At 37.2% G+C, this 12,990-nt stretch overlaps 1 protein-coding gene across 1 annotated transcript; it reads right to left on the reverse strand.

Moving 5' to 3' along the window:
* Nucleotides 1–21: 21 nt before the first annotated feature.
* On the reverse strand, nt 22–6,027 carry LOC116309933 (solute carrier family 22 member 7-like). Its single transcript, XM_031726660.2, has 11 exons — nt 5,921–6,027; nt 5,428–5,831; nt 5,095–5,198; nt 4,721–4,875; nt 4,417–4,585; nt 4,146–4,266; nt 2,822–2,931; nt 2,487–2,701; nt 1,106–1,214; nt 705–911; nt 22–371 (listed from the first exon to the last, which is right to left on the reverse strand). Exons 2-11 carry the CDS (start codon nt 5,812–5,814, stop codon nt 296–298), a joined length of 1,653 nt encoding a protein of 550 aa, XP_031582520.1. The 5' UTR covers nt 5,815–5,831; nt 5,921–6,027; the 3' UTR covers nt 22–295.
* Between the last annotated feature and the right edge of the window lie 6,963 nt (nt 6,028–12,990).

Below are 12,990 nucleotides of genomic sequence, written 5' to 3' on the forward strand. Positions count from 1 at the left end.
CTTTTTCCTTTTTTCATTTTGCTTTTCTTTTTTTTCCAATTGTGTAAATATCAGGTGGGGAACTGTCTTGGTATTAAAACAAAGGTCTACATATAAAGTCTAATACAGTAGATAAAACTACTCAAAACATCTTAGTGTGATTTTGTTTTGCAAAGCAACAAAAAATGCATCATCTTTAGATCAAATAAAATTGTAACTGAACATTGGTCAGCGCAGTTTTTTAATGTTATAAAAAATGACATTTATTCTTTCTTTTTTTTTACATTTTTGGTCAAAATCTCTTTTGATTTTGAAGTCATTCTTCGTTAACCCCTGATTGTGACTTAATTTCTAGGAAAATAGGCGAGGATTCTTTGGAGACATCTTTCTTTCTGAAATTAAAAAGAATGAAAAAAATAAATAAATACAGACCAACATAATATTTAAATCTATGTTCAAAAATACGTTCAATAAAAAATCAGTAGCTCAACAAAAGGCAGAAGTTAAATTTCCATTCTTTTAAAAATCACACAGCTTGTATTTTAAATAAATATAAATATATACATATATATATATGTGTGTATATATGTATATATGTATATTTGTGTATATATATATAGGAAATGTCTTTGTTAAGATTTACCAGTGGAAAAACTAGGTGATTAAAATTAATTTTACACATTTAATGTATTAATTTAATATATGTATTGTATTATGTCACCAACCTTGGATTTTCTATGTCATCAATTGTCTCAGGCAGCTTCACATTCAGTGTTTCTGGAAGGAGCAGAGCCACAAGGCCAGAAATAATGGCTAAAGAGCAGAGGATGATCTGAGGAAGAAGAGTCCACACATCCTCCAGCAGCAGGATGAGTGGAGCAATTGATACTCCCAGACGACTCATGAAACTAGTGTAGCCCAAACCATTCTGCCTGATAAGACAGAAAATAAGTCAGAGGAAGTGAAACCTCTGTAACCCTGCTGAAGGCAGGCAAGTTTATAGACCTTAGGTGATCTTTACTCAAACAATAATTAACATCCAATGCTGGAATAATGCACAATAATCCCATGAAAATAAAAAATAACTGGCATGGGTCAAGGGATTGGAAGTAAGTGAATCACTGACCTGATCACGGTAGGGTAAAGCTCAGCGGTGTAGAGGAAGATGGTTGTAAATGAAGCTTCTGAAAGGCCTTTTCCAAGTGTGGCAACAATGGCACGCACATGCCACAAACCTAAAAAAAAAGAAAGGAAAAAGATAATAATAATAAAAATGATTTACATTTAGTTACTGTGAAACAAAAGGGAAAGCTGATTAACCTAACAGCCTGACCACTGCAGTATTAGCTGCAGTATTTATTTTACAGCAGTGGTCTGGTAATCTAAGGATATAACATCTGTAAATAACAGTGGAGAATGGCTTTAAAGTCTTAACAAAAAAGTGCCCTAAAAACCTCTTTCTAATGGCAAGCAGAGGGCTACTCCCATGGTTGTGAAAAAGAAGTCAAGTAGTGATTTCTTCTATTAAATATGTATTTAATTTGCTGGTAAGTTATTACTTGACTAAAAACTTAAGTGATGACTTAACAGTCTCAGTCACAAAAATCTTAAAAAAAAAGTCTAATTTACAGTAAAAAAGATAGTAATACTTCAGGTAATGGCTACATTGTGATTGACAGGTACCATTAAATACAATTTGGATGCCAAAACTAGCATACACATTAATATCGTAGTAAATTAACAATGTATGTTGGGAAAAAAAAAAACAGGCTAGCAGAACCTAGCAAGCTTGGTTAGTTGGGTCCTATATGTGTGGAGTTTACATGTTCTCCCTCCTGCTGTTAGGATTCTCTCTGTGCACTCAGGGGAAATCCCAGAGCTTAAAGACAAGCATTTCAGATCAATTAGTGACTCTAAATTGGCCATAGATGTGAGTGTAAGTCAAAGGTTATCATTCTTTGTGTGTTAGCCCTGCGATAGACTGGTGACCTGTCCAAGGGCTACCCCGCTTCTCCCAAATATGACAACAGGGATACGCTCCAGCCCTGCGATGACCCTAAACTGGATGTGTTTTCAAAAAACAGAACGGATGCCTGGCTGGATGGACAAATAGATGGATGTATATCTTCACAAAATGCCAACAGCCAAAATTCCCAGCTCAAGCCTTCAAATCAGTAATCCACAAACGACTGGCTGTAAAAACTGCATACACAAGAAAATCTGCATTCTTCCTCTTCCTGTAAAAGAGAGCACATTAAAATCTCACGGTATGATTTTATTGTGCTCTCTTTTACAGTGACCTTGTTTGGGTGAATGAATACACCTGAACTGAGAAGTTATTGGTTTCACAAAGATACCTCTGCTAATAAAATGTGATGGAATTCTTTTAACTACACAAAAAAATGAGTGCACTTTAGTTTTCACAGTATTACAAATAAACAAACCAGCCTGCAGTCTGTGTGGTTACATAACTTCTGGAAAACAGGTAACAAAAAGCTCTCAGTGACCTTTGGGAATAAAGATGTTTATCCCGATGCAGATCCCTGTCAGTAGCAACGTGCCTGATTGGCATTTCCTTCGTCCAATGATGTTGAGAAAACAATAAATAGTGAGCTTGGCAGGAACTTCGATGGCTCCATAGATAAAGTGTGTGAGGTACATATTCACACCAAACCCAGTGATGTTCAAGCTGATTCCATAGTATGTTGAGGCGACTCCATACCTGCAGAATATAAAAAAGTATTTTTATAAAACCTACAGTATTCAAAATTCAAATATTGATAAGAGATTTCTGATGATTTCTGATTTCTGTTGTTGGTATTGTCTTCATGCTGATACACACCACACAATTCCAAGTAAAAAAGTTAACCATCTCATTCTCGGTGTTTTGACTAGGTGGAAGTACGTATAGTTTTTGGCCTGGTTTTCCTCAACTTCTATGTTGGAAAGAGTCTGTAGAAAAACATAGAAATAATAAGCAGTTAACCATGGATATTAACCATGGATACTGATTTCTGATTTGATTTTCTAATTTTTTATTGTTTCTTTTATTGTTGTTATTTTAATATGTTGGTTTGAAACAGGTCTCTCTTGTAAATGAGACACTGAGTCTCAAAAGGACCACCTGTATAAATAAAGGTTAAATAAATAAAAATCCAGCAGTAAAAAACTTAACTGCTAGGTAAAGTGTTTTGTCCTTCAGAATGCTGAAGCAAGAAGGTGATGAAACGAGAGGAATGACTGCAGTTTTAAGCGGTCTGTCAAGAAAAGTTATTTCAAGAACTCTGGAGAGTTTCACAAAGAGTGGGCTAAGTGGTCACTGTATCAAGAGCCACAATCCACAGCCATCTTCAAGGAAGGAGCTTTTGACTATTGCATCCATAACATCAAACCACTCGTGAGCCAGAGACAGTCAGAAGCAGCTTACCTAGACTAAGGAGAAAAAGAATTGAATTGTTGCTCATTGATACAAAGTCCATTGGACATCAAAGTTCAAGAGTATAGAGGAAGAGTGCACAGAATCTAAAGTGTGTGACGTCCAGTGTGAAGTTTTTGCTGTCTGTGATGATTTGGGGTGCCATACCATCTACCAAGAGATTTCAGAGATTTCTTTAGTCTGCTCACAAGCTTTATAGAGATCCTGAATCTCTTTTCCAGTAGGACCTGGCACCTTCTCACAGTGCTAAAAATTGTTAATATTTTGCTTGATTAACCCATGCAACTCATCTGACTTGACCACCGACCTGAATCTTTGTTGTATTTTCAAGAGAAAACACACAGAGAAAGCAGCCATGACTTCAATAATACCTCTGCGGTGCAACATGCTGATCAGTTCCATGCCATAACTCATGGATGCAGTAGTTTGCTAAGGTGGGAAGGAGTACAAATACTTTGTTATGTACTTATGTAGATTTTTCAGGTATCTGTACTTTCCTTGAGTAGTTTTTTTCTGACAAGTTTTTACTTTTACTCCCTACATTTTTAAACAAATATCTGTACTTTCGACTCATTTTCTTACATTTTCAAAATGGGCTTGTTAGTTTTGGTTTGATGTATTTGAGGGAAGTTATTATTTCACATCACTGGGGGCCCTCACAGACACTTCATACACTGCAAAAGAACAAGACAGGTTACACCCGTTACTTGTAAACGAAGCCCAGCCTTACCTCTAGTTTTTCTCTGGAAAGTTTTTGTCTTCTGTTGATGTTTGCACATTTGTCGAGATAAAACTGGGCCCTTTCCACCTTACCATTTGCTAAAAGCCATCGAGCAGATTCAGGAATCCACCTACAATTATAATCATACAAAATAATCAACTATTAATTACAACAATTATAAGTCAGATGTGGGAAATACACTTCCAAAAAATGTCATGAATTAATGTTGTAATGAATGAAAAACATCTGTTTTGTTCCCCTGCTGTTGTACTTCACTTACCACCAGGTTAGAACTGCGAATCCTAACGGGGCTGTAACTGTCATGGTCAACGTCCGCCAGTCAGTGAGAAGAAAGGCAATCCCAGCCAGCAGCATGTAACCTACAGACCAGGCCAGGCTGCCAATCACCCCAATAGTTGACCTGTGACTTATGTCAGCCCACTCAATGGCTGAAAGGTATGAAAAGTACCAAAATTAATGATTATTAATTTGTTATTTATTATGAATATTAAACCTACAACAACTGATTTTAGGGGCACGAGATGTGATGTATCAACATTTTTGAAGGCAAAAAAGTCATTTACTGAGAACTATTGAGATGATGCTGATTCCAGTCAGTGAAAATCCAGTGAAAAACCTCAGCACTGCAAACGGTATGTAGGAGTTTGCAAACGTGCTGGAGAAGCCGAACACGATCGACAAAATGTAAGAGACCAGAAGCATGGTTTTTCTCCCATACCTGGAAACAGCACAGGAAGTACATTTTTCCATAACAACCTACAAAGGCCTCAAAGGGATTTCACTTGTCAAATGTAAAAGTACAGTCATGTTTTTTAAGGGTGGTTTTGACCAAAGAATTATCACAACTATTATTCCTTGTACACGACAGATGAACGATGGAAAAACAAATGCATCTCCATTAAAATCAGTAAAAAGTGAACTGCTAGAATTTCCTTACTTATCACAGAAGAATCCAAAAGCTAGGGCCCCGACCATAACTCCAACGAAGAATATTGTGTTTGTGGTTTTTGTCAGGCTCTTTTTATCACAGACAAGGTTCCACTGGAAAAGAAACCCACAGAGAAAAGCATCATTTAATTTGATACCAGTTTCTTCTATTCAGACCAATGTAAGGGTCAAAATTTTTTAAAATAAACTTAGAATTTCATCACAGTCAATTTATGATTGCAGCATAACCCAATGTGCATGTTTGGGGTTTTTGTTTTTTACAATATTAGTTGTTAGTTGTTGTCTGTACTGTAAATTGCAGTACACACTATTTTTACTGTACCTCTGTGGCCAGCGTGGAAATGAAGGTGGAATTGTCATAAACCCATCCACTCTGACACCAAACTGTGGGCAGGTCAGTGCGGCTGGAGCTGTTGGATAAAAGCTGAAACTGAGGCTCTGCGAACATCTCACAGGATTTCGGCTCCCCATCTTCTCGTACAGGAAGGCTGACAGTCAGTTTCTGCTCCTGAGTTAAATTTCTGAAGAGTTCTTCTGAAGACTTCTCCAGCGTGCTAATGTCACAGTGGTGAGGGGGCACAGCAGCAATGAAGTTATTTAGCAAGAAGTGACAGGGGAGAACCATCCGCGAGGTGCACAGCAGGATGAGGATGGCGATTTGGAAACGCCCAAACCCATCAATTTCCTCCAGGATGGTCTCAAACTTCATCCTCACTCTGCTTATGACTTCAAAAGTAACAGGTGTAGATTTAGTTGAAAATGTCAGAAGGTTAAGGATGTGAACATGTATCAATACAAAGACTGAGATTACTCACCTGCATAAAAAGCTGCATAGGGTGCATGCACTCGAGCTGCAATGTCCTCTTCTGAGTTCTCTGCCCCCTTATATGACAGGGTTGGATTTAAGCTCTTCAGAAATTTGTCTGCCAAACTGACCTGATCATTAACTTCAGGATGACTTTTGGACATTGTAACATTGCAAAATATATCAAAGTCCAAGTTGATACTCCAAGTTACACATTGGAGAAGTTAGTACAAATGTCAAATGCCCCTTAACCCTCCTGCTACATGAATGTAAGGACAATAAAATGTAAATAATGCAAACCGCAAAACCGAGCAAACAAATGATCTCCATAAAAGCTCGTGACATTTCCCTTCATAAAAATCAGTAAGCGAAAGTGACTCTGGGAAAGGGCAAAATGTTCTTAATCTGATCTCAGTGTCTCGGGGTCTCTGTGTGGGGACCTTCTACAAAGTTCACAGTTCAATAAAATGCAGATTTTAAGGCAAATACCTCAGACAAGCCAGGCTGGTTAGTAACCCATCCACTGATAACCCTCAGCCACATTTTAACTTACACGTGTTAGTCCTTCTTCCAGGAACAATTGAGCTTCAGACACACTCCACTCTGCATAAGTTTAGGACAGAAATGATGTGACATAATGCTGTAATGCTCAAGGGTCACTAGTTAGCAAATATGACAATTAAAATAACTGACTGGATAGCACTTCTAAGATATTAATTCTCTCACAGTTTACACCTGTGTACATTATCAAGTTGAGCTTTAGTCATGAACTGTTTTACTTCTCATCTGTTTCTGATGTTTTGATGTTTCACCTTTCTTCATTGTGTAACAGTCTAATAACAATGTAAAAATCAGAAACAGATACATCTACAAAAGAGTTAAGAAACACTACTTTAATTCACACAGATAAACTAAAAAAACATACTAAATGTAGTTAGAGCCCAGTTTGCCTTGCCAGGTTACGATGTGCCTAGGCAGGAAGCTGTGACATCGAAACAGATCAGTTTAATCAATTACACAGAACAGTACAACATGTAAATATGTTTGTTTTGCTTGGCTACATGTGTGTCAGTGGATGTCTCAACCAACCAAGCTTATTTAATTATTTAAGACTGCAGACCAACAATAGAGGAACTGCAAATGTTACAACCAATTCCACTGAAGAAACATCTGCACACTGCACAAAAATTACTTTTCAGGTTTACAATTTCCTGCTACTTGGAAAATTAAAGAGTAGAAGCCAAAAGGTCGAATATCATGCAATTTGAAATTTGAATTTGAAAATTGCATTTCATGCTGGATACTATTACAGTTCATATAATCCCTACTGAATCAAATTTAAATTAATATTTTAGAAAGAGGGGGCATCTGAAAATTAGCACCTACTTCAGAGTTTGAACCATTTTGAAAATAGTCAGAGGTTAAAATGTTATTTTAGTTGAGTTATTTCTGGTTTTAGTAAACAACTTTTGATCAAAGAACTGAACCTCTTTTTGCAGCATTTTTGTGTGTTTTTTCCCAGCTACATGTAAAAGTTACCAGTGCCATGCTATCATGCTGCTTTTGTGTTTTTTGTTTGGGAGTTGACCTACGCAAATATGCATGATGATTAAACACTGTAATTTGGAAGCTCAAATTTGCATCAGCAAGAGATTTCCTCATGTTCAAAACATTCTCCTCATCGAAATCATATCACAAACATCTGTGATGATTTCAAGCAATCTGGTGGGATAACATTTGGCTATGATCACTTGCAAACCTGTAAAAATCATTCTAAATTTGGGAATAAACATGTCTTCGAGCACAAGATTGTGTCTGCGTTTTTATGGGGCAAAAAAGTCCATCAGAGGCACAGTTTTTAATTGGAGGAAGACACATGTTCTTAATATTGGGATATAAATAAATACACTGTAGATATTTTCCACATCAAGTAGTAAAACATGAAAAAAGGGAAGAGCACATAATTTTCTTTTGAATAACTTTTTGCAAGAAGAATTTAAACCATTAACTTAGATTATTTAACTTACATGCAAAAGTCTTGAGCCACTTTCTTTTTGCTTCCAAGGAGCCAGAGTTTCTTGTATGTTTTTAAAGTGTTCTTGAGAAATAGTTCTTCAAACTTTCTGAAGGTTTTTTGTTTGCTTATCAGTTAAGCCACTTACCATTGAACTATCAATCCATTAAGCATAAAAAGGCACCTAAACTCAACAGACAAACCAGTGTTGTGAAGTAGAGCAGAGCACATAAAGACTTATGCCTGTTTTTCTTCAACAAAACATATAAAAGTGACCATAGTGGCTTTTTTCATAAGAAGTTTTAAAACTGGTAAATTTGAATTGGAAATGACATCAGTGGACAACACCAGAGTGAGGGACTGTTTAGTTTCGAAGCTCTTCCATCCATTTTCACTTCATAGCAGTGAAGTAAAACCTGGACGGACTGCATCCAGAGAAGAGCATTCCAGGGTGATGACCCGCAGTTGCACATATAAGTAAAACAGAAGCATCCTACATGATTTACATTTGAGTAATCAATTGCTGTTTGTCTTTTTCTTTAGCCTTTTCATACTAGAAGAAAATCCCACATTTCTTCTGATTTCCAGGGTTCTTATATTCCTGCTCTACAAAAAGAGAAAAATGCTACTAAAGCAAAAAGAAAAAAAAATGGGATAAGCAAAACACATCCAAATTAGAAATGTAGTTCATTTTAGAAGGTTAAAAATGTTTAATTTTGTTTTTATTTTTTCAGACCAGCAATAGATGATTGTATTAGAATACTTCAAGGTATATAAATGTATAAATTAAAACTGATAATCTATGACCCTAACCCAACATTTAGCTAAATTTACGATCTGTATTTAATGACTGAGCAAGTGTTTTAGTCATCTGAAATTGATTGAAGTCATGCTCAAGTACAATGGGTTTTCATTACGGCAGTGACCATATTTGGACTCTAGGTGGTGGTGTAGCCTCTTCTTATAAAGATAAATTAAGCTCAGCAAGCTACAGCAGGTGAAATGACAGGATTTACACACTGAATAAGTAATAAGCTAGAGTTTGTCTTCCGTATTTAACATTATTTTCTCATAATGGCAGAGTGTCTAGTGCACTTGTTATATTTCAACACAGTTAAACAGTAGTATGACTACACATTAAGAACAACTGGAGAAGTTGTAAAAATGTTAAGGTACAGGACATAAAAAGGATAAAAATGGATACAAGTCCTTATGGACTTTGATTGTTTGTGGTTCACCATTTTGTTAATCAAGCATTAAACAGTATAAACCAGCAGCCCACACTAAAAGCAATGAACGTGACTGATACACAGCAGTAAGACTTGTAAGAAAGCAAAGAGTTTATACAATACTATATAAAAGTCCTCAAGCAAACCTTTTTAAAAGGGAAACATTAACAGAGTTAAAGGGTTGGCACAAATATCACGTGCAAAAAAGTCAACAGCTCATTCTGGACAGTGGGTGACGGATTGACCTTGAATATATAGTAACTGTACCCGCACAAAACTGGAAAAATAAGCTCCTTAAAAACTTTTATTATCTTACATCCTTTCTGTGTATAAACGACTGTAGATTAAATGCATCTATACTCAAACTGGAGAGATCTGTCCCATGGTTTCCATTTAACAGGTAAACCTTGTTATCATTGCATTTCACTTCAACCCATTTCAAAGGATGAATTAGAGTGGAAACTGTGAGCCGGGCTCGTCTAACATCACTTCTGGAAGAATGGTCAAAAATTCCCATAAACACACACTTAAACCCTGTGGAAAGCCTTCCCAGAAGAGCTGAGTGTCAAGAAAATGAAGAAAGGAAAATATTTACATTTCATTTTAACATCTTTCTCTCGTTCTAAAATGCAGAAAATTTAAAAAAAACCCAAGAAAAAGTAGGTCCATTTATTTATATATTTATAATAAGATGTTTCCTAGTTAAGAGACTACCTACACTTAAACACGCTGTTTTGAATAATCATACATGTTCATTTATTTTAAAGAACATGAAGATTTGTGTCAACACAGAGAGGAAAGCTTTATGAATGTAAATATACAGAGAAGTGCTTTCTAAATTACAATCTTTTATTTTTTCCATAAAGTTCGATGTTGAGTACACATGCAGACAAATGCACACATGAAAAGCATCTGAGCAGTCAAAGAGAGAAGCATTCTCATGAGAAAGCTGATGTTTACCCTGCGGAAGCTATACAGTCTGCACTGTCTGTGGCTTTCACTTAAACACACACACTGACGGATGAAACGTCTCCCCGGCCATATGTCTGTGTGCTTCCCCTACGCACAGGAAGTGCCCTCGAGGGCGCCGAGAGGTTAATGAAGCCACACTAACACAAGGTCAGAAAATGTAGCACATTGTAACTCTTTTTTTTTTGAATAACAAAATAACTGGAATGCGCTTATAACTTTAATTTCTGAATTTAAAGATGAATAAGTAATAATAGTATTGAATTAACTAAAACTCAGCATTTAAATTGTGACAATTTACTTAGAAGACAGAGCTTTGTATTGAGCGCCTCTTTGGGCCATCGAAACCACAAAACCACAACTTTGCTATTCTGGTTTACTCTGTCTGCTGAGACAGTGCCATTTTTGGCCAAAGGCATTTATTTTCATTGCTCAAGCTTGGCGACATACAGCAGACAGATGTGGTTGTGTAGTAATTGGTGCACATAATAAAGTACTTAGTAGTTAAAGAGCAAGATATTTCTATACGGAACAAGTAGATACCGTCTGCCACAATAGGCAGCTTTATTTATACAGCACCGCTCTTCAACAAGTTAGTTCAAAGGTCTTTACAAACACAGGGGTGACAAAAAAAGCCAGAAACAATATTAAGTGCCTTAGCATGGTGTTGGGTCACCTCATTGTACCAGAACAGATTCAGTGCACCCTAGCAGGTGTCTGAATCAGCTGGACAGATGAACATCAGTATTGTAAAAGGTTTACAGTGGAGGTGGAGTGCTTTCTCTAACAAGTCACTCCAAAATGTCACATTATTGTTGAATTTGGGTGAGATCGTGTAACTGTAAATATAATATTCACACCATTTTTTAAACCATTCAATTCCTCCCATGGGGGTTAAAAAAGTATCATAAAGTAAAGGTTATCACTCATAACAACTTTGGAATTATTTGCAAAGGATCCATTATTTTTCCTCATACTTGTTTTTGTTTGCCACCTGTCTGTAGGTGGAGCAGCAACCGCTAGTGCTGAAAAACTGAAACTCTAATATAAAAGTACTTTTTAATGTTGACACTAATCCATTAGTTTTTTTTTTTTATAGTGGAGCTATTCTGCTCATTCTCAGCTTCATATTTTAATTCTTGGAATCCACTACAGTTGATTTGAATCCTTAGCCATGATGAAGTCGTTCAGCTCATTTTGCATGAAATAAGCCATTTTTGCCGCCCTCGCTTTAAATCAACTTTCTTCTGATTGGTTGGCCCTTGCAAATGGAAGGTATGAAGAGCATGTAGGCAGGGTTTTCTGCCAGAGCTGTGTCTGGTGAAAGTGAGGCTGATCTGGACAGCACGCCACCCGTGGGCCTGGCAGGTTCCCCGCGCACCCTGACTTCTGACCCCGGCTGGGTAGGTCTCACCCGCATGTTGTCCACCACCCCAGACCGAGGCTTTTGCTGGGCACTAGCTGCTCCCTCCCACGGAGTGTGTACAGGTGCAGAGGGAGGCTGTGCATTGGCTGCCCTCACCCTAGGAAACCGGCACAGGTGCCAGAATAGACCAGACCTCAGCCACTCCCACGCATTTGGGAGACACTGATGGTGGTGGCCGCGGTGGTGGCCAGGACCTGATCTGAGCTGACAGATCCTCAATCACCTGCATCTGGCGCTCGGTCTGCTTCTGCAGCTCCTCCTGGTGAGGGCGTGCCACCGCTGCCTGTTCCTTCCGCATGGCCACTAGCTCGGCCAACATTTCAGCCAATCATGGGTTTTGGCACCACTGTAATAAAACACCTGTAGATAACCAAATACAGAAAATTCCTTCACATTTATACAGTACATTGTACTGTATTTTTAAGGAATGTTTTTACAGTGAAGGTTGAAATTGTTTTACATCTGGATGAAAATATGGCTGACTTAAGTGTGGTTCTAAAATGAAAGAAACAAGAGCATAAGGTAAATTTGAGTATTTTAGATAAACAGAAAATGAATTATATATTATAAAGCAATAAAGAGGATTGAAAAACAACAACAATGAAAAGATAAGGGAAGAGTAAAAAACACCATTTCGGTCAGGATAAAGTTTGGTGATATATTTTAATGATCCAAGTCTGCTTGATTGCAACAGATTTCTAGAACAGAATAAAAGGCTGAATCTTACTGTACCCTTGTATCATCTGTTGTTAGACTGCAGCACAGTGTAAAACTTTGGTTACACTCCTGCAAATAAATTACTTCACAGTCTCATTTTATGGTAATTCCTCTGTAAAATCACAACTCTATTGTTTCCTACTTCTGAGGTACTTGTATAAGTAAGAAACAGAAGAAAAACATTTTCTTTTGTTTCTCACCAATTATTTCTTTATTTACAGTCCGTGAAGGATGTGTTATTAATGTAGTGCTTTTTATGTTTATTAATAGTGAATAACCACTGACCGCTTTGCCACCCTGTCCCATCAAAAGGCTTATTTTTGTCGCCTTTCCTGATCAGGGAAACTGGGCTCTGATGGGGTCAAACAGTAGAATGATTAAATAATCATTGCGTAAGCTCTTTGTCTTTGTGCTTCCCAGATCAGAACAGTTCCTGAAAACAAAATTCTAGACTGGAAACGGTTTGATTTGGCCAAGCATTGTATGAATGCTGAGTGACTGTATTCCCACAGAAAACAAAGGATGAACTCAGACATAGGACAATCAGATTGTCAGTACTTATGTGATGTCAGATAGCCATTGTCTTACTGTGTCACAGTAAAAAATAGCTGGGTTCCAGAGTAGCAGACATTGCTGATTATTCCTAATGAATTCATTTTTTTGAATAGACATTTCCCCGAATGGGAAGGAGGGAGAGATAATGAAATTACACAGAAAGCTGAGAC

Source organism: Oreochromis aureus, linkage group 13 (genome assembly GCF_013358895.1).
Source record: "Oreochromis aureus strain Israel breed Guangdong linkage group 13, ZZ_aureus, whole genome shotgun sequence".
NCBI classification, from domain to species: Eukaryota; Metazoa; Chordata; class Actinopteri; order Cichliformes; family Cichlidae; genus Oreochromis; species Oreochromis aureus.